Genomic DNA, 27569 nt, shown 5'->3' with positions numbered 1-27569 from the left:
CAACGCAACCTCAAATTCACCTCAATAATGGCAAATAATTGTTGCCACGAAAACGAGTGAATGCTAAATGTGTCAGATGATTCAGAGTGTTTCATAATAATGCCAATATAAACATTGCCATTATCACCGCATTTGCCAAGATTTCGTACACAAACAGAGCCGAGCATTGCTGTTGCAACCCGATGAAATTGCGAAAAAGGTCGGCCCGGACGAGTGAGAGATGAAATCTCGCAAGCAATTACAAAGAAAATAGCAAAAACAAACCGAACACACAAGCGCAGAAATAAAGAGGTCGCCAATGTTTCCACAACCGCTGGCAATGAAAACGAAAGCTCCCCGAAGAAACGAGCGTCAAAGAAAGGTAAAAATAACATACATATGAGCTCACACAACAGAAAGTAAAGCAAATAAACAAAAGGCGGCAGTGAGTCAATGCTTGGAAGTTTTCAGTGTGTCGGTGTAACGGTCGGTGGACGAAAGAGTTGTGCTCATAACGTACTGCGGACTCTAAATAGACGATCATTTAGCGTCACTTACGACGTGTGTGTGTATGTGTGAATGGTCGCCTACTTCGGCCGTTTGCGGTTGCGCAATGCAAACCATGGAGTATGCGAACTTTAGCATAAAAGAAATGCAAATATATCTGCAAACCAAAACATGTGCGCCACTGCGTGGCCGCTTAGCCACAACTCGTAAATATTCATAAGCATTTGTTGACCTTCGTCTGTAATAGGCGGAATATTAATTAATTGGCACATCGCATTTTTATCACAAGCAAAGTTCGCTACCATTTGACATTGAATAATCGAAATAAACACATTACAAATGCAGATATTCAGCTTTAATATATGCTTTCTATGGAAATGTTTGATAAGCCAAAATAAAGCGTCGTCCACATTTTCAATGTATGGCTCATTTCGCTCGAAATACAAATCACCGTTTATTTTATAATATTTCGCAAAATCAATAAGATTACGATAAGAGAGAAACGAATGTGGTAGTTTTGTCTAGTTTTGAGAACATTTTTTGGATTCCCCAAAAATCAGTTAATTAATTGTTTTAGTTCCATTACAATTTCATTGCGCGAAATGATATGTTTCAAAAGAAACAAATTTCAAATTGAATGAAATTTTTAATAGTTTTTCGAGCAATTTTGGGAGCAGACAACATATCTGGATAGAAGATTCGAAAACCAAGCAGTTACTAAGATGTAATATTATTTCATAAAAAAGTAGTTTTGTACCGGAGACCCTATTAAATCTACATATATACATGCATATGTATACACACATACATATAAATATATACAAATGAAGCATGACACGCTAAACCGATTTAGCCATGTTTCTCCATTTTTCTGTCTGTTGGACTCATTCGTCGTAACCGCTAATATCGGACCATTTAGCTTATAATATCCTTAGCAGCCATGCTAACTGAACTATCAAAACCATGTCCTTAATTTACATTAGGGGTATTCAGACGGAACTTGTTAATCTGGTAGGTCGTTAGTTGATACTTCGTTAAAACACTTAGCTGTGAACATACCTTTTGCTGTACATCAGTAGTGGGTGTAAATTTTGTTTCAAAACAGCTGATTCAATTATATTAAATACTTGCTTTTGAAACATTTTTCAGAAACTAATTAAGTTAACTTTTGAGGTAACAACGCGAACAAAACAACTGAGTGGTGTTACCAAGTAACGAAAAAACTATCAAGCTTGCCAGTACCAGACGTTACTCGGTAAAACGATAATCTGTTCATTTTACAAAAACAAAACCCACGTAAAAAATACCGAGTAACGACTAACGAATTAACTAAGCTGGTCTGAATACCTCTATTGTTTTTTTGACCAGATATCTTCAAAAAAGTTGGCATGAATTATTGTCTAAAGTAACGCTACAATCTCCAATGAAATTATTCCGATCGGACCACTATAGTATATAGCTGCCATACAAACTGGCTGATCTAAATAAAGTTCCTGTATATAAACTTTACTATTTGCGCAGCATATTATAGCGTGGCTGCAACAGTTTGCTTTTGTTTTTTGTATTCTTTTTTTGCAAATTGGTACAAGCGTAAATTCGTGCGGTCTAATCAAGTCAACCGTAAATAACATGAAATGAAAAACTACAATTTTTATTGCATACTTTTAGGCATTTTAGCTTCGTTTGAAAATAAGCTCTTCGCGTGTTTCCATTACGTAAGCATCGAAATGGTTTGGGGCATAATTTTAGGCTAAACGGCACGGAAGTCAATTAATTAGTTATTGTTTGTGCATTTCCGGTGGATTGAAAAGCGCACGATTTTTGATAAAAAATCATTACCGTTTCAAATCGGTTGTGAACAGTAGTGTTAAAGAGTTTTTATTAAGAGCGCAAAATAACTTTTACTTAACTTTAAGTCAAAGATGACACAAACGAACACGCTATTTGAAACTGCACTAAATATGGCACATAAAAGAAATTACTCGTTTTCCCTGCAAAGCAGTCCTATACTCTTGGCGACACTCATCGCACAAGGATTGATTGAATTCTGAAAGTCAAAGCTCCCCTTGCTTAAATTGCTGTCGATTTACTTGGCAACGAAAAACTTCCGAAGAAAACAGAAATTTTCCAGCACATAACATCACTTCAAACCCCCCTCTTGAAACAGTTCGTTGACGAAGTTGACTCAAAAAAGTTTAATTGCTGGAAAATCTGTCGGCCGGGAAGTTCAAGTAGAAAGCATTCCGAAATTTACCTTGAAAACAATTTGCCAAAGAAACTTGAGCTTATGCAGACATCTGTGATAAATTTAGTCATTGCGGTGGCGCGCTTGAGTGAGGCATGCGCGAGGTAGAAAGTTATTCACTTACGTGCATACCGTTACTTAATGGTGTTTGGTGCGGATATTAAAGGATTTGTGGAGCTACTCTAACGGAATAATGTGAGGACATTATTGACACTTTTTGCAACAGCTATAAATTTAAGGGGAATATATGTATATCGTTCAATTTTTATTCTGATCGATATGCAAATACAGCCAAAAGTATGTGATATAATTTATACCATTTACATCAAGTTTTTTGAGAAGGAGGTCAACGATTGAAAGATTTACAATATCGTACTACGAAGCCTCGCCCACCAGCGAAAGCAACTGCTTACATACTAAATTTATTATTTCAAAAATTTGTGTTTGCGTTGCTACAACAAATTCATACCATTCCTTGAAATTCACAACGACTTCGTCCAACGTTTTCAATAAGTAATCACTCGCCGGCCTTGTTGTGATGTTGAAAAATTATAATAACATTCAAGTGGTCAAAGTTCAATGCAGAAACTGTATTTTCACACACACGTACAGTCACACTTTCGCGGTGAATAGCGCCAGAGCAGATGAGGCGGGTTCAACGGCTTTGTACAGCGCTCCAACGCTGACCACACATTCACACAACTTCCATTACACAGCACTCACACAAGTAAGTGAGTGTGTGTATGGGTGCTTATGCCGGCACGTAAACGTTCACGTTTATTCCATTGCACGATCGAAGATAAAAAATTTGCGAAAGCAAATTATGGTAATGTTAGAAACGGAGAAAAGAAAGCATAAACATGTGAAGAAATATGAAATCTCAGCAACAATGAAATGCCAAGCGTTTGCGTAGCGAGAAAACTGAAAGTAAAAGTTTATGAACATACATATGCACATAAGTATGTGTGTAGGAGCAAACAACGGTGACGTTGTTCAGAGTTTATACGAAACTCATCCACGCTTTTGAGGAGCATCAACACACCTCGGTTTCTGGTCGCTTCGGTAACATTTCTAAAGCGCGCATTGTAAACAAATCTCGCGGTGCTTTCGTTGCCGCTGGCTGCACTTGAAAGTGCTCGAGCACATGCACGCTTTTACTCCACATGCCATGGAAAGAGCGCGTGTGCAACATGCAACAAATGCTCGAATATTGCAAGCCAAAGGCTAGAAGACCAAATAGCGCGGCTGCTGAATGCTGAAACCAAGCGCTTGTTGTTGTATAATTCACCGACAAACATTGTGGACGCCTCGCTGTTTGCGTCCACTTCAGTAAGCTTATATTATCATTATATTTCTCTGGTATGAATGAAATATTTAATGTCAAAGAAGCATACTCTCAAGCCAAATTTTGAAACAAAATTAAATATGCTTAGTAAAATTTGAAACTGTTGCTTTTGTTTCTAAAATTTCTCATTTGCAACTCTTCGCTTCCTACTTCTCAACTAAACAACGGCAGCTCTTGGTGTAATGTACGAGGTACCATGTACCGTATATAGCAAAAGTCATTATCAACAACCAAATTACGACGGCGCAAATGGGAGCCATTTGTTAATTTGTCCAATTTCGTACAAGTCAAAACACAAATCTCCACAAAACATACTTTTGCCACTTAGCATACAGAGGCGACGAAAAACCGGTAGCTATTCACCTCTTAACAATGATAATTTGATCATTAGAGCTTCGTAATTTAAAAGCGAAATCGTAAAAGAATGAGAAACGGACGGAAAGAGTAAAAACCAGTAAAATTCTTGCTGTAAAGATTAATGGAACCGGTGACGCTCAAGTGAGAATGCATAGACATGTGCCGATGTGTATTATATAATTATGTATGAACGAAAAAGTTGTCTGTGATAAAAATTCTGTGCCTAAACTATTTTCTTCTGTCGTGGTTGGATTTGCCATTTGGGTCTTCTGGACCGCTATGTTTTTATTAATAACACTCGCAAAACACAAACAGACATAAACTTTATTTACTTTTTCCAAACCATTGCTAACTATAATAATTCTCGATTCGAGTATTTTTCAGGTATTTAGATTAAGTTAATTTTTCCGGATTTTTCGCTACTCGAGAAGGTGATGAATTCACAACATCATAGATCATTAAAATAACTTTTGATTTATAAACGGTGTAACTTATTTTATGGTTTTGGCTTATATGCAGATCTAAAATTACAGGATCTTCATATTTATTACCTAATTGAAACCTGCATCACAAGTCATGGCTTGCAATGGATTTGTCAATATGTGTCAATGTGAAACCTCTCTTAGAGATTGCTTTTAATTCAAAATAAAAAATTTCACTTTCTCATATAATTTATCATAAATAGCATCAAGACTTTGGCAAGTTTATAGCAACATTAAGCTTTGTAAAGTAATAGCAAGTCTGAAAAATTTGACTCAAGTGAGTTTTTTACACAAACCATATACAAACATATAATTTGCATACATATAAAATTATCTATTTTTGCGAAGTGCTCAACCTTTTACAAGTATATCGAATTATTAAAATTTCTTATGTAAGCCCTTAGTAAATATTGATAGCCATAAATGACTGCTATACAATTACACTTTACGAACAACTAAGACGGAAGGGTCACTTGTAATCACTTCAAAACTTTCATTCAAAACTTTGCCTTAACTATCCAAAAGTAACATTAAGGAAGCAGTGACCAAAAATCTCCAAACAAAAAAATCACACGTGTAAAGCAGATAAGAGACCAACTTTAGCCGTAAGAGAAATCAATAAAAAACGCAAATTGCTCCAGACAGACAAACGAAGGCAAAACGAATCACTCGAACATAAAACAAATCACGCACATTTGTTAAGATTTCAAAGTTTATGTTTTTGTACAATTTTTCTTTTGAGATCATCCGTCCCTTGCGTTATTAAGATAGGTATTTTATGGCCGCTAAGATACAGCAAAATGATAGCATACATTTACCATGAATGCACATCCCAGTAATACACAATATTCAGGGCAAAAAGTTATAATACCTGTACAGGAGTAACTAGTTCCAACTGAGTAACATTTTAGGTGAGTTAATTAGTTATTATGTTCTTTAATGGACTTGCAGAGGTCATATCAAATTGTACTTGGTTTTAAAAAAAAAAAAGTTAGCAACAAATTCGCAAACAATTTGAAATAGTTTTGGGCGACTAGTTCCAAAGGTGTTAAAAAAGTTACCAAATCAATAACAGCAATGGGTGCAAAATGGAACAGTTTTATCCATACGAAACGATGCGAGTGATACTAATTACTTATTTCTTGGATACGCTGCCGTATACATACTTGCTTATGTGTGTGGGGATTAAGTGGAAACGCTGATAATAACTTAGTATTCATTCATTTTTCATTCCTACAATTTTTTATTGATGGAAGTAAAGTGAATGGAAAAACGTGTAGAAATAGAATTTACGCCTACGCCATAAATAAAAGTGAATAAGTGTAATGGTTGGGGCGTCACAAGGCACAAAGCAACTGAGGTATATATGTATGTACGTAGGAAAATACCATAAATGAGAGACACTGGTGCGGAGGACGTGCGGTGCTTAAAAGTTTGACATTTAAAAGTAAGGGGATATCACGTGGCTAATTAAAAGCGCTCTTTCCACTTAAGCGCATTTCGCTTTAGTATTCCGATACTTAATAAAAATGCAGTTAAGGCAAGATAGCTATAACGAAGAACAGAAGAAAATGGTGAAATATCCGGAAAAATTATTAACATCAGAGCACTAAAGCATACCATATGAACTGACCGATAAATATCAAGTTCTTGCACAGAATCTTTTATATTTGTGAATGGTATTATAGCTTCGTTGCCACCGAAGTAACAGTCTTTTTTGTTTTTTTTTTAATTTCACTTTTTAGTTTTCCAAATTTATCAAACTTTTAAAGTGGTCCAATTTCGCATGGTACTTGGTTTTAAATAATCATAATTCCAACTCTGCATTAACGCATGAACTCAAGCAACTCAATTTGACAATTTTCACCCGTTCATAATTTTTTGTTCGGTTAGGACGCTTCTTTTGCTGATATGAGAAGTCTGTTTGTGCGCATGCGCCATGGCGAACAAGCGCTTTTGTGTCTCGTTCCGGTTGACAGCCTCGTCAGCAATAACCAAAGCAGAAATACAAATTTTTACTGTCATTCGTTGCTGCTTTTGGCTGTCCGTACAACTGGCTGGCCGCGCAGCAGCAATCAGTTAGTCGCTAAAAGTCAATGGACAAATGCAAGAGAGAGAAAAGCGTTGGGTTTGTTTCGTTAGTGAAAATACGGAACGAAGGTGCGGCGCAGTCGAATTCCGTAGTACAAGTATTCACATACATTATTCAAAACAAGACTTGGAGAGACAAGGGTTAGAAGAAAATAGTGGAGGCGAATTCACCTTTTATTTGTAAGACTGTGTACGACTAAATTACAATGCGAGTGCATGAAGTGCAAATGTCTTAATAAGCGTTTCAATAATAATGATTTGTTCCGTAAGCAAAGTGCTTGCAAGTTGAAATTATTTATTGAAAATAATTTTCAAAACTAATGTTTATGCAATTTTAAATTTGTTGTTTTATTTGGCATATGTTAACGTCATATCTTCATAATTTCCATTTTTCCAGTATAAAGTTAGCCTACGTCTCTGCAGAACTGTCAACTTAGTTCTTAAGAGAAAACCACCTTCCATGTTAGAAAGTTGGAAAGAATTGAGACCTAAGAAAATTTGCAAGTAAATAATTTATAGTTTTAGCCCTAAATGTCAACATATTTTATCAAATTTTGTTTGGGTTCTGTATTTTATCGTCTAAGTCTCCATCTGATCCAACAAAATTGCTTAAGCATTCATTAATGACTTATGTACATTCGACTTAGTAACAAAATACCACATAATATTCGCCATAAGAATTGGCACATGAAATAGTATAAGTACATGTGCTTTGGCTTCTATGGGTCATGTCTTGGGTCCAATTTATGAATTAGAAAATATACACACGCACAAGCGCACAGTGCCATTACAGCTGGCAGAAAGCAGTCAAGCAAGCGCTGAGGCATCACCAAAGCTATTCATATGTACATGTATATATATCTATATATATAAGTATATGTAAGTCCAGCATACATTGGGCAACCACACACAACAATTGCAAACAGCTGAGAGTAAAGTGAAATTTATATGTGTTTTTTTGTGGTCTGTGCCGCATTTTATAGTGAATCGAAGCACTTCATACAAGCCTGTCCAGTGGAGATGTAATGGTGAAACGCACTCAGAGTTGAAAAAAGGTCTTTTTAAAATGATGCCGATTAAATAATTATAAATCAAATATTGCAAAGGCAAACACAATACTAAAGAATAGAAATAGCGGTGGCATTCGCTTGACAAAAGATTAATTCGTTGCTATTCAGTGGTTTCTGCGTGTGCACAAACGCAGCACCCAGTGGCGCAGTATTTACCGCACGCATGCAGGTTCACACGCACACACATTCGGCGCGCTCTTGTTCATCTGCTGGCCATTATTGCGTCGTCTGCCGAAAGTATGCCAGATGTCAAAGAGAATCTGCTCCGCGCGCCAGCAAAGCCATGAGTTAAATGCGGTCAACGCAGAGCAATCAAAAGGCGATTGGCCACTTTTCCGTTTTGTTTTTGGCGCTGCATTTCTTTGCCAGAAGACGCACGCATTTGTACGTGTGTAAAAGAGTATCTTTGAGAAAAGTCGAAATTTGAAGCAAAAAATTAAAATTTGTAGTTAAAATTATGTAGTTTTTGCTGTTGTTGCTATGATGCGCTCAAGTGTGTTGCGCTTGCGCCGAACTCGATCGCCGCAGCGAAGTGAAAAGCCCACATTGCGTTGGCAGACCGGCGACCGCGGGCTTTGCGAGTTTCTCAAACTGTTGCCGATGTTTGGTCATTTCATTTCGAAACTGGATCGAGACGCTGCAAATACAGCCAAAAACGATTAGTACAAGTTTCGCTCACATACATACATACATACATACATACTGTTTTTTACATATGTGTGCGCGTGTGATTTTTTTGTTGATTTCGAGTAGTAAAATTGACATTGCGCGGGAAAATCGTGAGTAGTTAACCAGCAAAAGTTGTAGTTGTTGTGTTCGACTTTGATTAACCCCTCGCAGTAAAAGAGAGAGTGTGAAATTTGTTTGTGAAGTTTATGCAAATTTTGCGCATTTTGATTAACCAATATTTATATATGCTTATCAGCATCCATCGCTGCAGTTTATTCGATTTTCTCTTTACTTATTTATCTCCGTCTTTCGGTTTTAGCAATGACAACACGAACAGAAACTCACCTAAGGCATACTTGGCCCGCGCTGTTGCTAATTTCGGCCTGCTGTGTTGCGCTTGCGGCCGGTCAGGGACTGCGTTTGCCCGATCAGCAACCTCAACAACAACAGCAACAACCTCAACAACAGCAAAATATTCAACAGATTTTCGCTCCACAGCCACAACAATTACATCCACAACAGCAACAGCAACAGCAACAGCAACCACAGCAGCAGCAACAATCGCCTGCTGTGAGTTATGGACAGGAGCGCGGTTTGGGCTCAGCTTTCCTGAGTTTAATTGGCCTGCAGCAGGATAACGACCCCTATTTGGCGCGCACAAACCAAAATTGCGTGAGCGGCGATTTATCCGAGTGCTTCAAGACACAAGCGCTCGGCAGCTTCGATGAAATTTTCTATCGCGACCAATATGCGTAAGTTTTACGGGGCAACAGGCAATCCCGTCAAAACAAATTTATTATAATAAAAATTAATTTTTACAATTTTATTCTTTTGTAGCTTGTCTGATTTCGCCCGCGTCATTCGTTTGCCTGAAACGCAGCAACGGTCACTCTTGCAGGAGCCTTTCGAGTACTCTCAGGAACCGCGCAACGAGGATAGCGATTGGGACCAATTGGTAAAATACGCACTGAGACGTGCCGAACGGTGAGTGTGTGACAGTTTATTTGTTCCAAGTATTTGCTCGGCCCTCGTTACTCACTTTCGCGATTTTCTGCTTCTTCATATCGTTTGTAGCTTTGTCAAGTCCACAGCATTGGAAGTCGACGTTCCTGAGGAACTCACCGAGGCGGGACGCTATTCTGCACGTTTCATTGGTAACGACATTGACAGTGAATTGGACATCATTGAGGATAAGCATGCGCCCGTCTTCAGTAAGTCGCGCTCCAAAACATGTAAATAATCCATCTCATCAAGTTGCTATTATATCCTAGGGAATCAAAAATTAACATTTGAAATATTTACTTCTTCTCTTAATAGCTCGCAAGAAGTTGAAGAAGATGATCATCCCATTGTTGTTGGTATTGAAAATTTTCAAGCTGAAATTGTTGCTCTTCTTGCCCTTCATCCTCGGCATTGCTGGTTTGAAGAAGATACTTGGCTTGGCTGCTATCATACTACCCGGTTTGTTCGCTTACTTCAAACTGTGTCGTCCACAAGGTGGTCCCGGTTTTGGCGGTGGCGCCTTCTCTGGTCTCTTTGGCAGCAAAAATACATTCCCCGAGTACTCACCACAAGGTGTGGGTTCAGCCACTTACTACCATCATCATGATCACTACGAGGGCGCAGGCGCTGGACATGGTCAATTCTATCGCCAGGATCCTGCCTTTTCGAAGCCATACACAGATTACTACAGCAAAAATTACCAAACTGTTGGCAACGGCGGTAATTCTGTAAGTTTTGGTGATGCTCACGAAGCCGCTTACTCGGGGTATTATGGCCGCAACACTGGCAAGGATATACAGAGCGAGCAGAAGAGTTAGAGCGCGACGAAACCTGGCCGAGCGCCGCCATATTCCCTTTGCCATCCCAGTGGCACGACTCTTTGAAGTTGTGCTCGCGTTTTTGTTTTCTTCTAAGAGTTGAGTTTTTGTTGTTTTCATTGATTTTGTTATATGCTAGTGCGTGTTTTCACCGACCGTTGAATTGTAAATATTTTAGTTGCTCAATCACTATTTAGCTTTAGTGTTGGGCTCTCATCCAATGTCCTAGCTAATTATTTATTAACCTACACTTATGTATTGGATGTATTTTATATAAATAAATTATAAGCCATTTTCGTAAATTGAATTACCGTTTGATTTTTGGTTGGTTTAACTTTAATGGATTTCAGTAATTGGTTGTTGTTTCGTGTATGCAACCCTGTGGGAAAATTGGATATTTTGAAATTTTGCTTCAGTTTATACTGATATCCATTCGCTAAGACCCTCGGATATCCATACCTCTAGACAAAAGCTGCGATTACTTATCTTATGTCACTTGTTTAAGGCTAAACAACGATACAAAGAAAATCAGACATTTTCATTAAGATCCCTAATCCGCAATTTCTTTTAACGGCATTTTTTAAAATAAATAAGTCGCGATCATTCAAATGCTAAAGGAATCATAATGTTTGACAAAACTTATACAAAAAACGTGTCTCCGAATCACTCCGATCAATGTGTAGTGTGTGTGTTGCCACAGTGAAGAAATCAAGAGCAACTGAGATTTTGGCCAATATTGAGAAAATTTCGTCTTATTTATTGAAACAAATAACAATGACGGAATTGACTAACCTTAGCAATACCGTACTAAGAAATGAACCGGTTGCCAAAGGATAGATTTTACAGAAATCTTTTACAGCAACAAAAAGGCATACAGTCAATACAGCCATTCGGTCTACTCAATTAATTGCAATATCCGCCTTGAGAGCCTTTTCATTGGCAATGTTGAGGATACATTTTTCTTTCTTTCTCTTTTCTCTTAACTGGATTAAGCTTTCAATGATTGTAACTCCTGTTCTAATAAGTTAACATAACTTTTGTATCAGAAACTGCAAAGTGTTTGAAGGCAAGAAATTTTTATACTCTATCAACATGTTGCATATATTTTTATTTACCCAGCGGTGTAGAGTAGAAATTCCTTAATTTTTTGGGGATTGAAAAATTATGTTCGTTAAGCTTACATTAAAAGTAACTTAAAAGTACTAACAAATTGTATTTCAAATTCCCCGAGTGAATGATATTTCAAAAAAATGTATTTTGCGAAGTTGGTAGAGTTGCCCTTAATTATCAAATATGAGCGCGATCTATCAACCAGTTTGTTTATGCAACTACTCTTCAACTGATGAAAATATTAAAAAGTGAAAGATATGGTGCTTGAAAATAGTCAGTCAAGTGTTAGAGAGATGGAAAGAGAGCTCGCCATCTGTCGCGAGTCCGTTTGAATGGCTGCGGTTGAAACTTTGGGTATGAAACACGTTCCTAATTGACTAGTCCCGATAATGCTGAACTTTTTTCAAAAAGGATAAAGATTGCGACCAAAGTTGAAGCGAAAATCGCAAATACAAGGTGCGTTCCAAAGTAAACAGGACTTAAAAAACAACAGAACAAATGATTATTTCGGCAAAATCAATTTATTTTATTCAAAATAGTCTCCTTCTGATTCAATACAGCTTCTTGCACAGTCCAAAAGCATGTCGAACGAGTGTTTTAACGCCGGTGCCGGTGCAAACCTTTTGTATAGCCTCTACGTCTGCACAACGCAAATGCATTTTTCCGAAATGGAAGAAGTCGCACGGTGCAATATCAGATGAAAACGGGGAGTGGTTAATGGTTAAAATGTGATTTTTTCTGAGCAATTTGTGGTCGTCAGTCAATTTGTGCGGAACAAACCGTGCACTCACCTTGGGCTTGAGGAATTTTGGTCCGATTTCAAGGTTTTTTAGACGTGAAACGAACTTTTGTGCATTTGTATATACTTACATACATATATAGGGAAATAATAAGATGTAATTTAAGATAGTGCTTATGGGCAGTAGATGTGATTGTGGTCAGTTTTCAGCCATTTTCACACTGGGATGTGGTGATATACATACATATATAGTGTATTGCACCAAATTTAGAATTGGTTGAGTAGTTCCCGGCGTACGGGATTTCTCCTAAGGGTGGACGGTTTCACTATTGCACATTGATGTATTTAGAAACAATCTGGTACCACAAACATCTGGCGTTCATTATACACTGAACGGAGTATATTAAGTTTGTCACGATGTTTGTAACACCCAGAGAGAATATATAAATGATCAGTTTGTTGAGCTGAGTCGATTTAACCATGTCCGTCTGTCTGTCTGTCCGTCCGTCCGTCCGTCCGTTTTAAGATATCCCTTTGCAATTTTGCAAACGTCATTTTCTCTTCAAGAAGCTGCTCATTTGTCGGAACGGCCGATATCGGACCACTATAACCTATAGCTGCCATACAAGCTGAACGATCGGAATCAAGTTCTTGTATGGAAAACTTTCACATTTGACAATGTATCTTCACCAAAATTTGGTATGGATTATTTTCTAAGGCAACAATGTAATCCCCGAAAAAATTGTTCAGATTAGATTACTATAGCATATAGCTTCCATACAAACTGAACACATAGTTACTAAAAGAAATGCAGTTACGTTTTTTCTTGTTTAAAATAAAATTGAATATTTTGTAAACTCAACTTAAGTTATAATAAAATCTTAATTGTGTCACAAAACTCGATATTCATTCCATCTGCTACCTGCCACAAAAAACTGGTGACCTCGCAAACAATGAACGACAGTGGCTGACCATTTCCAAGTAATGCAGACAAAGATTTTTCACTAGTGTAATAGCCCTGACAGACGAGCAAAATTAATGCGCATTAATAAACGCTAATGCTCATTGAAATTTTATGGTGACAGACGGCAGAATTTTGCATTTACACAGCTGATTGTGAGATTTGTTTATTCATTAAAAAAGTGAAATAAAAATGAATAAGAGAAATTATTAATAGAAATTTTTGTATTTTTGGAAAAGCAATATAAATTTAACGAAAAAATGCGTTTATTAGTAACTACGTACCAGAGTGAAATTAAAAGCAATATTTGATTGTAATGCGAAAAAAGTGGGTGAAACAGTTAAGAATATTGGAAAAATTGATAGAAAACTGTGCGTTGTTTATTTTCTGCCATCTAAAAATATTAAAATTTGCTTTAGTTAATATGCTAGTCCATAATATAATTAGCAATATAAAAGTGCTTACCTTTGATGCTGTAAAAGCAAAGTAGGCGGCAGACTTCAAGCGGCATCTGTCAAAAAATAGCAAAAATCGGCCATTTTTGAGCAGTGTTGCCTACTCATATTTGGTAAATTCAGCTAAATGCACGAAAGTCTTGTGCATTACAAATATGCATTAACATGGGTCAAATGCGCAAGTTAATGTAAATTAAGCCCGCTAATGCAAATTAGCGCTGTCGTCTGTCAGGGCTATTATACTCAATTCCCCGATGTCAAGCGTTAACATACATACATAGATGCGTTGTTCAGTGGGTTTCTGGTTCACTATGATTTTAGTTAACTACAGCCACTCAATCGTCTATTATTGGAACGCCATCAACGTCTATTTTCATCCCATAGCTGCATAAGTCGGCAGAACTTCAAGAATTCACACGAAATCAAACGCACAATTTTCCGTTTACATGCTACAGACAAAATTATTAAAAAAAAAATGCTGTTTGGTTGACACAGGAGCAGGCAGCTTTGTCTTGCTCTTAGAATCGAAAGGGTTCGACTTGCGCAGAACTGCTTCCCAACTGCATTCTGCAAACGACTCACGTTAAATCTTGGCCTTTCTTTATCGGTAAAGACTTTCAACAGTATTTCATCGATGCTAATGTAACATCGTCAATCAAAGATGCCGGTTTTCCTCGGCACAACTATTTGCTCCGCAATCGGCTAATCGATAATTTAACAGGAGTTAAATCTGTATTTTTGTCAACAAAAAAATGTACATCGATGGAAATAAAAATATTCCACTCAACGAACGTATTCGCTGACATCTGACCTGATTTTGAAGAAACCTCGACTTACGATGCTTTCACCCTTTGAGTGGCTTACAACAAGACATACTTTGGGTTTAAGTTTTAAACAAAAACGCTTTTCTGTGTATAACCCAGTCAGAAGGCCGAAGAAAGCGAATTTTCCAAAAAAATTTCTGGGAAAACTTTTAAATTAATTGATTAATTTATGAATCTCTGAACTCAATCCTCTGAAATTAAAGAAAGAAAAAGATTTATTTAAAGAAATGTTAATTTTAGTAATTAATTGGCAGAATACGCAAAATAAAATTAAAATACATTTTTTTGACAAAATGACGGTTTCTCAGGAAAAATCGATTTTTGACCAAAATTTCCGACTTATTTTTTTTTATAAAAAAAATATTTATTGATTAAAAGGGAACGCTTTTTCAAATTTGCGTGTAACTTCGAAAATATTCACCGAAAAGATATGTACGTTATGTCATGGACATCATTCTTTCAGCAAAAATTTTTGATACAAAAGTAATTTCTGATTTTCTAAAATAAATATGTATGTAACTATTGACTTTCAGCTTATGTACAATTTTGTAGTTGGTTCCACTCATGCCATTTCAAAGTATGATGATGGCCTAAACTAACAACAACAACATTTCAGTGAAGCTTGCGAAGTGGCAACGACTGAATTAGCAGAAATCGATTTCCAGCCCCCACAGTTGTTATTGTTGCTATGAGTGTGCCTCGCGTGAAAACGTAATGCCATAAAGCGTTGAATGTTTACCATTGAAGGCACTTAACGGCACACTTGCGCTTACATATTGTACGAAAACACAAGTTGCATCCACTAATGGCCGCCATGGTCATGGACATATTGTTGTTAGCGTTTTCGTTGTTGCAGCCAGGCAACATTTCTCAAAAGAAAGCTGCTTGCAACAATTGCTGGTGGCTGGTGTTTATGCGCTGACAGCGGCACTAGCTCACAAGGTGGCGCGTGGTTAAACTGCTTAGCCAGCGAGATGGCGCGGCAGCGGGCCGATTAGAGATATGCAGTGAAATTGCTACAATGCAACATTAGCCGTATTTGCCACAGCGCCAAACGTGGCATTGTGCGCTTACGTATAGAGTACGCTCAAATGACGCAGCTGTGCAACTTATCAGCCAGTCAATATGTCAGCCAGTCTGTTAGTAGATTGGTGAGCTGTGCGCTTGTCAATTGTGTGAAACGGTTACTGCTATTTCTGTCTTCGCCAACTGCTTTTATTGAACCTAATGATTTTCTATACAAACATATATACATAATTGCAGTTTCAATAAAAAGGCACTTGTGTTCTTCATGCCCGCATTTCTGCGCCGAAAGGCGGTGTGATGGCAGGTTCGCGTGTCGTTGTGCGGTGAATGTGTGATGAATCCTTTCAGTTTTTATTTAACCCGTTTTCCTTAGCTGCTCCTCCATGTCGTTGTTGTAATATGTTGTTATGATGTCTGAGATGTTATCCTAAACTTGATAGTTTCTTTCTTACATTCTTCTTTGTAAGTTAACCCAGTTTTCGATCGAAGATTCCTTAGCACTTTTGGTAGCACTAGTATTTCTGCTCTTGTGCAAGCCAGTTGTGGAAGATACATGAATTAGAGAACTAGAATACATAAATCGTTTATATGACTATTTTTTAACTTTCTTTATCACACCCAGGAAAATAACCTATATTATGTTGTCAGTTCCCAAATAGCACAATACAAATGGTAATGAAGAAACGTTTTTCAAAACTAAAAATATTCTTAAACTTTTTCGATTTTCCGCTTAGTTTTAAACGTAACGGTCCCATATATTTTAGTATTTTTGAGAAGGGTTCATTTTTGTGATCATTTACCATAGCCTCAGCACAACCTGCTTATACATATGTGTGGTATGTTAAAGGGTCTAAATAGGTATTCCTTTGTATATCATGTACCACTGGCATATAAGTACGTATGAATGTATTTCCTTGGTCGAACCATAAACATTTCGAAATTGTGTATGACCCCAATATTTCTTTAAAATAAATTTTTTATACTGTATCCAATTCAATGCTGGTGAAAGGTTCTGTTAGAAAAATTGTTAATGAAATAAGATAAAGTGAATCAAATTATCAGCGGAAATGGTGAAAAATAATTGCAAAAATGTGAGAGATTATTTCAAATATTTACCGAACACTGAGGAGAAGCTTCTTTTAGTAACATGAAAAATGGGTATACATAGGATACATTGGGGTTCAGGGTCTGTTGTAATGATAAGCGAAATAATCTACTTATAACCTAGAAGTTTTAAGGAATCGGAAAAAAAATTTCATAAAGGGTTTCATTGAAGGTTTGCCATAGCATTGGTCGGTCTTTTAAGGCATCAGCGGGCAAAAATACTTCCACTTTCTACATCAAAATGCGTAATGTGATTGCTTACAGTATTGCGCTACTACACATAAGAAATATGAACTATTTGAAAAAATGTTTCATTTGAGGGCAAGACAGGGATCCCAACATTTTTTCTAACTCAAATCAATACATAAATAAAATACCCACTAGATGGTAAAAATAGGCATACTTTATTGCAATGCGTAATACTGTAGTCAGTTCATGTATTAAATAGAAAAATATTACAAAAACGATGTGGGCTAAGTTTTGAGAATCCTTCGAGAATTTCTTCTGCAGTGACTTGAATATCAAGATGCGTGTGCAGCAACGCCAAGCCGATCAATCTATCTTGAAGCATGTTCGTCCTCAGCCACGTTTTTATGCGGCGGAGGAGCGTTCAGAGCTCGCATTTTCTGAATTTGCGAAGAAAACTATGAATTATGCGAGTACTCTCAATAAAACACTCCCGCGAATAGACATCTAATAGAACATCAACTGAACCAGTCCTGACTAGTTGGACTATATAGAAAGTGCTTTCCAAAGTAAACAGGACTTAAAAAAAAAACAGAACAAATAGTTTTTATCGGCTAAATCAATTCATTTCATTCAAAATAGTCTCCTTCTACTTCAATACAGCTTTTTGCACGGTCCGAAACCATGTCGAAAGAGTGTTTCAGCTCGTTGGCCGGTATGGCCTCCTGTATGCCGGTGCAAGCCTTTTGAATGGCCTCTACGTCTACGTCTGCATAACGGTTTCCTTTCATGGGCAAATGCATAACTTTTTCCGAAAGGGAAGAAGTTGCACGGTGCAATATCAGACGAATACGGGGAGTGGTTAATGGTTAAAATGTGATTTTTTCTGAGCAATTTTTGGTCGTCAGTCAATTTGTGCGGAACAAACCGTGCACACACCTTTCGTTAGCCCAAATGTTCGGTCAAATTTGACAAATCGATGTTTTTATTTCCATGAATTTCAATGATGATTTCGGCTGATTTTTGATGAACTCACGCACAGTTTCGATGGAATTTGCGGTGATCATGGTTTTTGATTGGCTCATATGTTGATCGTCATTTATGTCCTCACGACTACTTTGAAAACGTTGAAACCACTCGTGCACTCTGCTACGGGATAGACAATCATCGCAATAAATTTGTTTCATCAATTGAAACGTTTCGGTAAAAGTTTTACCAATTTTAAAACAAAATTAAATGTTGGCTCTTTGATAGAAGCTCATTTTCGCACCGATAACACAAACACACTAACACTTAAAAGTCAATAACTTCACTTCCAATTTATGAAAAGTCATGAAATTCTCACTGGACAATCGATACAGATAGCAGATTCCAACGCACCAGTCGACATTTAGATGGCGCCAACAGGGGATGCTAGATTCAAAAAGTCCAGTCTACTTTGGAAAGCACTTTGTATGCATGTAAAGAGGTGGTGTAAAGAGACTGGTTGATTGGACTGCAGACAAGTACCTAAAGTATGTGTGAATCATAAATTGCAACGCGCAAGCAATTAATTGTGAACTGCGAATTATGCAGAAAGATGCAACGTAAAAAAGTCTCAAAAGGTTTTCCCACACTGAAAAGTGTTGCACTTTCTGTGGTGGCAATTTCAACTGTAAACAAACAAGGCAGAAGCGCAAATATTTATTTACAGACGCGCACCGCCGTCGACCTGCGGTAATAAAGTGAAAATCGTAAATATAATGGCTCCTCGTGTGTGGTTTAACCACATGCATATTTATACCTATAAGTGTGCGAATATGTGAGTAATGCTGCTGAACCGCAAGCAACGACATTAAGGAAAATTTCAATTTTCACTGTGGAAATCAATGTTGGGAATTGGGTTTCCTGAATGTTAGACTTGCTGCATGCTTTGATGTTTACTCTACGGATATACATACATATGTATGTACATGCTTATGTGCATGGATAAGGTGGAAAGTGTGGTGCATGTTAGGTTTGTGGCAAGTGCTAGGAAGATGTCGTTCGCTGCCTAACTTGGTCAAAGACGTCGGCCAAGTAGAAGCGCTTAACCGCATTTGAATGTGTGTATATGTGTGTTTGCGACTATTTAAGCGATAATAGATTAACAAAAACAAAGAAGTTTATGAAACTAAAGCCTACTCCAGCAATTCGCTGCCTCCGTCTTGATTTATTTGCTGCAAGTTGCAAAGTGCGACACACGCAAACAACAGCAACAACCAGTGCGAACGGCTATAACATCTCATTCCTTGCACTTGAAAGTCAAGTTTGTGCATTTGTTGTTGTTCTCTTTTTCAAATTTGAACCCGTTGGTATTTTGCTTGCAACATGCTGTCTGCTTGCTTCTTTTGGCATATCACTCATTCATTTAACTAACTGGGATTCTACAACTAAGCCACCGATCGGGTTTTCTAACAACTACAACCAGCAGCCTGATCCCGCTCAGCAGCAGCAACAACAGTTAGGTTAACTGCGAAGTGCAGCAATCCAAGCTGCCTCGAAGACGTCGCTTGCCGCCTGTACGTTAGTAGTGCATATAAAATCTTAATCACGAGCATGAAATTCGCATTAGGTCTCTTGATATCATGACGATGTCATCGCATTCTAGCGCTCGTGCAGTGTCAATGTGATTTCAAAATAAAATAGCAAAATAATTTAAGGTGCAAGTGTGCAAGTTTATACTCTACTATCAAAAGGACTAACAGCTGAAGGATTAAAAGTGCTCATGTAATAAGGATATCATTCGTTTCGCTTGCGCTAATTAACTGTTCGTCATTCTCTTTCGAACATTACGACTTTTTGTAACTTTAGAGTACTTTTTTTGAGTTGTCCTGCAACGCATGCGCTTGTTATCCTGTCTAATTAAACACATATGTAGCGGTTAAAGTGCAGTAGTGCGGTTAATTTGAGTGTGTGTGTGTGTGCGTTAAGTCGGGGATAGTGAGCTATATAAATTTGTATACTACAGAATATTCAAAAGCAAAGTGTATTGTGCTGCTGGTTACTCGCTTCAATAGATCCTAAAACAGAAGCGGTAAAAACTGTTTGACACGAGTGCAAAATGAAAGCGCTAATATCGTTCGGTGTAATAACACTTCTAGCCTTCGCTTCTGTGCAAGCTACTCCCGCCATCAGTTCCAGTGAAAACGCGGTAATTATTCAGTTTACTTAATAATAAAAAATACCGTTTATGAAGATCCTTAATTTGATCTGTATGTTTGTATGGTAGCTTTATGCTATAGTGGTCCAATCTGAACAATTTGTTCGGAGATTGTAACTTGGACAATAATCTTTGCTAAATCGTGAGGAAGAACTTAAATGTGATCGATGAGTTTATATGACAGCTATATTCTGTAGTGGTCCAATATCGGCATTTCCGTCAAATGAGCAGCCACTTGTTTAGGAAAAGACGTGTGCAAAATTTCAGATCATCACCCAAAAATACCGTCATAAGAACTTTGTAGCAAATATAAAATGGACTGTTTAGAGCAGGCCCGTCCAACATAATTTTGTGAAGGGCCAGGTTTAGCATTTTCAAAACCGTAGCGGGCCAAAAAAAAAATAAAATGACCTTCAGTTTTGGTATATTTATTTATTTATTATAAGTAACATCACATAAATCTTAATATATTATTATTAATGTAACTATGGCCTTAGCATATAAAGATATTCTTATTCTTAAAATCTAATTAATGAGATGTCTGAAATTTTTTCTGTTTGCACAGCGCATCTATGTGAGCTGGAGTTTTAGAAGTGGCTATGCGCAAAATGCCTTCAAGATGGCTATCTAATAAAGATGATCTGGTTTTTGATTTGTTAAATTTCATGCGAGAAAACAGCTGCTCGCAAACATATGTACTACCAAATAAAGAAATATGTTGAATAGCCAGCTTAGTAAGGTTTGGGTATTGACTGGGTGTAATATCTTCTTCTTAATTGGCGTAGAAACCGCTTAAGCGATTATAACCGAGTTAACAACAGCGCGCCAGTCGTTTCTTCTTCTCGCTGGCGCCAATTAGCGAAGCCAGGGTCCTTTCCACTTGGTCCTCCAACGGAGTGGATAAAATGAGCTGGAGGTTTTCGTCCATCCGGACAATATGACCTAGCCAGCAGCTGTCTGTCTTTAATTCGCCAACCATGCCCGATGTCGTCGTATCTCATACAGCCATCGTTCCATCGAATGCGGTATTCGCCGTGGTTAACAGCGCAGCGACCATAAATCTTTCTGCAGAACTTTTCTCTAAGAACTTTGTGACAGCACTCAAATATAAAATGGACTGTTTAGAGAATAAGATCACGTGTTTCAGGCCTATACAACTGGGATGCCCAAAGACTATAAGAGATGGCGGGCCGGATGGTGGCCCGGGGGCCGTATGTTGGACAGGCCTGGTTTAGAGAATAAGAAGAATTTGACGTTTCGGGCCTGAGGTACAATACTTTTGGAAATAAATAATTGAACTTTAATATGATACAATATTTAATAAAATGACGATTTACACACCTACACATACACTTATGGCAACGTTTTTTCCAATCCTCGAAAAAGTTGTTAAAGTCAATTTCCGGAATAATCTTCTCGTTTAATGTCTTCAATTGACTTAAAAGGGTTTCCCCGGAGCGATCGTTTGAGTAAACTAAGTAAATAGCACACCCGGATAAATGAAGAAAAATTGATTTTTGACTTGCGTTGACGAGGTTTTTTCGACTCTAGCTCATTTTTGTCACGATATTCTGTTCGCAGGTCATAAAATAGATCCAAGACTCATGGCCAGTAATAATATGTTTCATGACATCCTGGTACTCAGAAAGCATTCTTTCACAGACGTTAATGCGACGCTGTTTCTCAAAAAAATTTAGATATTTTGGAACCAATCGTGTTTTCACTTTCCTTACACCCAAATGATCTTTCAAAACGACTTTCACTGATCCTAATGCCAGAAAGATTTCTGACTGTTAATCCTCAATTTTAAAGTACAATTCCTTTATTTTATTGACGTGTTGATCATCAGTTGATGTTGAAAGACGTTCTAGACATGGTTCTTCGCCACCGCGTTCTTGATCCTCTTTGAATAATTTTTACCAACCAAAAACACTTGCTCGTGAAAAGGAATTATCACCGAAGGCCTTTTCTAACGTTCCAAACGTTTCGGCACCAGAAATTTGATTCCGCACACAAAATTTAATGGAACTTCTTAGTTGAATAATTTCACTCATCGTAAAAATCGCCGAATACACTTTATGTACTTCAGAAAGATAAGCGTGTACTAAACACTAATGAGTATTTGATGTGACATTTGGCACAGATGCCACTGACAGCCATACCAACCTTAAAAAGAATATTTCGACGAATAAGTTATCGCGAGAAATTGAAATTAAAAAGCCTTACTATTTTTTGCCCACAGTACTATACATTGTTGTTTCAGTTATTCATTGGAAGTCGAAGGGCGTGAAAATAGTTTTTGATAAATAATACGCATACACTCGGATCAATCCTATAGATGTTTTGTATCTGGTTTAAAATTTCCAGGATTTTAAAAGCCGGTTTTTTATAAGAAATTCTGACGTTCGAATTTTTATTGGACTCTTTTTCGGTTATTATTTTAACGATGTATCAGTTTTAATCTTCCCAAAACTGTCTAGACTTCACAGAATGAGAGAAAATCGATGGGATAAAAAAATTGATGAAATTGGATAGTGTGACCCAAGACCGATGAGTGTAAGTTAAAGTTTTGGTGTTGTTTTCTTATGTATGATTACTATTATAATGTGTAATACTTGGGGTACTCACAACGTGTCATAAAGCATCGTAAAATCATAAATTTTTATACTAGTTTAAAAAATTTGTTGTTGGCTTGAATACTAAAATAAGTTTACGCAAATACAACTCTGAACGCTATGTTTTCGAATCGTTATAATTTATAACTTTATGAGTCTATGTGAAACCCCTATCTATATGAAACGAAACTCAGTCAAAACAAAAAGAATAAGAATACATTCTTACTCAATGAAATTCTTGATTTTTCCCTTACCAGTGGTAAGAACGTATAATCACTTCACTGAAATTTATCATTGGTCCTTCGTACCGGATTTAGTGCTCGGAAAAATTAAAACGTCCTGCATTTACAAAACAGGCAATACAAAAAGACTTGTATGAATAAAATACAGGCAATTTGGAAATTCCTATATTTATCAAACAGACGATAAAAATAAAAGTTATTCATACAGGCTATATACTTGTACCATGCCCTGCTTTAAATAAAAATAAGATAGATAAAAAAGATAGATACAATCAACTGTGATCGTAAAGTCTCACTTCTTAAAACGAGTATTGAAAAATTCTAAAGAGAAATCGCTATTTAAAGTTGTTAGATAGATCTCAGTGGGTTAGTTTATACTGGCCGGCTGTCACGCCATGCATAGATCTTCTATTGGTCCTTAGTAATGCCAGTTGGAGGTTCAGTTTAATTTGAACTGAAGTATTCGTTATACAAGATATCAACATTTTTTGGAAACTTTAGATAATAGATAGCAAGTGTTGCAGCTCACTCATGCCATTATTTCTGTATGTATCGTCGTTGCTTATCTTATGCCTAACCGGCTCGCATGTGATGCCAGCATCTCATCAGCTATTTCGTTACCCAGAATTACTTTGTAATGAAAATTGAATTGAATGAAATTGGAACCCAGTAAAGATACTTTAATGCGCTGGAAGTTGGAAGGGTTGCCTGAAATCCAGCTCTGAACAATATATTACGGCTCCCACTTAGTTTGGGTGCTTTCCTTGCAATTTTTTTCAGAATCAACAAGGGACCACAAGAGTGGTGACAGTGCACCCCCTGAGGAGTTCCAATTGCGCTAATATGAGCAATGTGACTTCGTTCCATTCCGCGTTGATCTTTCTGCAGCTCAGAAAAGTTTTTATCCATGCGCTCTATCCGGGCTACATCCAGACTTTCAACAAATGTGTTATACATTGTTGAATGTTCCACTTAAGTCAAGAAAGACGCCCACAGTATATTCCTTATGCGAGTGAAGAGTAGTCTCCGTTGATCTATCCTTCGTATAAGCGTGCTGGGTTTCTGCTATGTTAGCTCAGAGAAGCTTGTCTCTCTAATGAGGTTAGACTTATTAATTTATATTCTCTCTAGTAAAAACGGACTTCTTTTCCCGCTTTCCGTTTTTCACCAAAGTGGTCTCGATCCACGTTTTGCAAGTGCAGGATTGCACGAGATGTAATACGCCTTTTTGAGTAAATTAGCCACATCGTGCAATTTTCACACCAGCTCTTATAAAGCTTTCTCATACCATTTATGTGGTAAAATTTAATTTTTATGGCGCATTTAGTTACTGATTTATCGCTCTTTTAATAGTTTTGAACAGTACCGATATGTACATATATGGGGGAGTGAGCGAGTGAGTTCGATTTCATCCATTTTCACACTGTCGATAGAAGTTCTTATAAGATATGCGCTCAGCTAAATTGGTTGTTGTAGCTTAAGTGTTTCCAGTACAGATGAAACTTTGCACTAATAATGTTTTTAGTGTGTGCCACTTTATGCCAAAAATTGTTGAAATTCAACAAAAACTGTTCAAGCCTCTAGGTACCGAATATTTGGATCCCGGTACCTATAGTTGACTTTTGATCGAAAATATCGGTCAATGTGTGTGATGATGTCTGTATGTCACAAATGAATTGAATCGGACCAATACTTCCCTTAGACCCCATATACTTAATATAAAGATTTTCGGCTTTGTACCGCATTTATCGACCAATATGTGAGTTATCCCAATGAAAATAAAAGAGCGTATTTTACTCATAACAGTGTATCTTTGTGCCTTAAATAGATAAATTTAGCCCCTATATAACTAATATTAGGATTTTCGAACATCCGGCTGATTTTAATCTATATTATTGGTTCAACACCTTAAAGTATTTCCCTGGCTTTGAGACAAGTTTCAAGAGTATAAAATGTTCGGTTGCACCTGAACTTGGCCCTTCCCTACTTGTTATAAATACTACCCTATATCTATCTTCAGTTTTAGGTGAAACGAACAACTGTTAGGAGAACAAAACTATAATATACATATAGGACTGATTTTTTCCGCTGCGACTGTACTTCCGAGCGTGCGCGCACCGACTGGCTTTGGTAGAGGTTCTCTCCGAGCACCTGGAGAGTAGGGACAAACATTTTCGCGCCACGTGTTTCTATGAGTGGTGCAAGTCGAAAATGCAGCGTTCGTTAGAGCAGCGGTACGCGATTAAATTCTGTGTGAAACTCGGTAAATCTGCGACGGACACGTTTGATATGATGTTGCTTTACACCAGGCCTTTTTGGAGGGCCGCTGATGAAGACCGGAAGAATGAGCAAGTGAGAAAACGATGCCCATCGTCTTTTTTGACATCAAAGGCATAGTCCACCGTGAATTCGTTCCTCTCGGACAAACCGTCAGCGCCAAGTTTGTCCTCAAGAGACTCAAATGAATGATCAATCGGATCCGACAAGACATCGCAGCCGATTGGAAGTTGCACCACGACAACGCTCCGCCTTTCTTGTGAACAGCTACCTAACGAATCGAGATAATAATCTTTCAGCAGAGTTAGTAATTCAAGCTACTATGAATCGGTTTCACACCACCTTTACTCTAATAGAAAATGCGCATCTTTAGGACTCTGATTTGCGAGCTTACAAAATCCAACTCGTGCGAAAAATCCGAACGACCATCAAGTGCGTCGCAAGTTTGAAAAATGGGCCTCCGATCCCGATTTTCACAAGAAAATTTTGTTCAGCGATGAAGATCACTTTTGGTTGAATAAATACGATAATAAACAAAATTGTGTCATTTGCAGTGATGATACTTTATAAGCGGTTACATCCCCAAAAAGTCACTGTTTGGTGAGCTTCATGGGCAAAGGGAATCAATCACATTAATTTATACGCATTTTATTTCTTCCTAAACACTTCATGTGTAAAAAAAAACGGTATATTAATATGGAAGGAGTAAATTTTGAAGGAATCAAGTTTTTGAAATCACTTTCAAGTCATTAACACTATTTCCTATTTTCAGTTTTTTCTGATTCCGTTTTGTTCTAAATTATGAGTCCTCATCAGAACTCTTGAGTTCTGAACACTTGTGAATTTTGAATAAAATTAATTATAAAATATTATTTTTGTGCTGTAATATGTTATTAATACCTTTTTCGTATAGGTATTATGAGATAGCACTTTTCAATCTTACCTCGAGCGAATACATATTTTTATATCACTTTTTTTAATTCACCAACAGATTCCCATTGTGAATCGTAACCAACTGGAAGAGGGGTTCCTGCGTAAACTCAACATAAAATGTAGTCAGAGGGATAATCATTCGTGTATGATGCTCAAATTGATTGTGTACATGAATCGAATATTTAAAAAATCTTCAATCGATATCAATGAGAATCTAAGGGTTTCGCAAAATAGGTAAGTATTAAGTAGATGCAACCCCAAATTGTCTAAGTGAAATCATTTCGGTGGATAAATGTCGAAATCAAAATCCAACAAACGTAACAATATAATGCCTTGCTTGTTAAACATTGACACGAACACAAGAATACCAAGGCACTGTTTCAAATTCATTTCAAATTTCTCAATTGCAGAGATATTGACTCCATCCCGGATGACCCCGATGATGATTTAATGCTGGCACGTTCCATTGAATCAGATGATGAGACGCTAGGTCTGCTGGTGGCTGGAAAAATTTGGAAATTCATACGATCACGTACGCTGCGCTATAAATTTTCCGACAATGCAGACTTCGTGCTCACCACCGAACCCAAAGGCAATTTAAACTTTGGCGTATCGGTGAGCCCGGTTGAGACGTTCGAGGAGGGACGTGGCAAGATGAAAAACATGGGCCCAATGTTGATGGTAATGATGGCCAAGGCGGGCATGGTGGGTGCTATAATGCTCAAGGGCTTATTCCTGCTAGCGGGCAAAGCGTTAATTGTCTCCAAAATTGCACTGCTGCTGTCGGTGATAATCGCATTAAAGAAATTACTGTCTCAGAAAAAGCACATCGTTGAAATACCACATCACGACACCTACAGTTCGGGTTGGGCGAGAGCTTTGAACGGCTTCATAGAGGGCATGGCCGAAGTGCCGGCGCAAATAATCGCACAGGAAGCACAGGATATGGCATACAACGGACAAATGCCCAAAGAGGAAGTGCACTAAGCACACGCTAGATAGTCAATACTTAATTTATGTGGTACAAACGATTATTTATGAACATATGTATAAGTACAATCGAATAAGAATATTTAAAGATGGAAGGAAAGGCGTAAGCAAAAAAGAAAAATAAATATATAAAAACTTAAAAAATATTAATTGAAAAGCAGCTGCAGAAAAACTGCAATAAAATGTAAAAATCCAAAGCCAATAACTTCAGTTGAGCAAGTTCAGTCGGTTCTGTTGCGTAAGACTACGAACACAAACAAATCAATAATGTAGACTTTTATTCGTGCTTTTAATAAAAGGTATCTATTAAATATTTATTTTACCAACAAAATATATTACTTTCTGGAATAAATGGAAAATA

At 37.4% G+C, this 27569-nt stretch overlaps 2 protein-coding genes across 2 annotated transcripts in view; both read left to right on the top strand.

Annotated features, from left to right (window-relative positions):
* Positions 1–10796, top strand: part of LOC120766567 — a 62229-nt gene extending 51433 nt beyond the window's left edge. The window contains exons 4-7 of the mRNA XM_040092158.1: positions 9065–9497; positions 9583–9729; positions 9820–9977; positions 10063–10796. Coding sequence (XP_039948092.1) covers positions 9065–9497; positions 9583–9729; positions 9820–9977; positions 10063–10565 — 1241 coding nt within the window. The 3' untranslated portion in view covers positions 10566–10796. The remainder of the gene's footprint in view (positions 1–9064; positions 9498–9582; positions 9730–9819; positions 9978–10062) is intronic.
* A 9256-nt stretch (positions 10797–20052) lies between these two features.
* On the top strand, positions 20053–27205 carry LOC120782544. The gene is made up of 3 exons (XM_040114913.1): positions 20053–20142; positions 26277–26452; positions 26629–27205. The coding sequence occupies exons 1-3, from the start codon at positions 20053–20055 to the stop codon at positions 27203–27205; spliced, it is 843 nt and encodes a 280-aa protein (XP_039970847.1).
* Positions 27206–27569: the final 364 nt, after the last annotated feature.

Source organism: Bactrocera tryoni, chromosome 1, assembly GCF_016617805.1.
Source record: "Bactrocera tryoni isolate S06 chromosome 1, CSIRO_BtryS06_freeze2, whole genome shotgun sequence".
NCBI lineage: Eukaryota > Metazoa > Arthropoda > Insecta > Diptera > Tephritidae > Bactrocera > Bactrocera tryoni.
The sequence above is the reverse complement of the archived record's forward strand: the minus strand, read 5'-3'. Positions and strand labels throughout refer to the sequence as shown.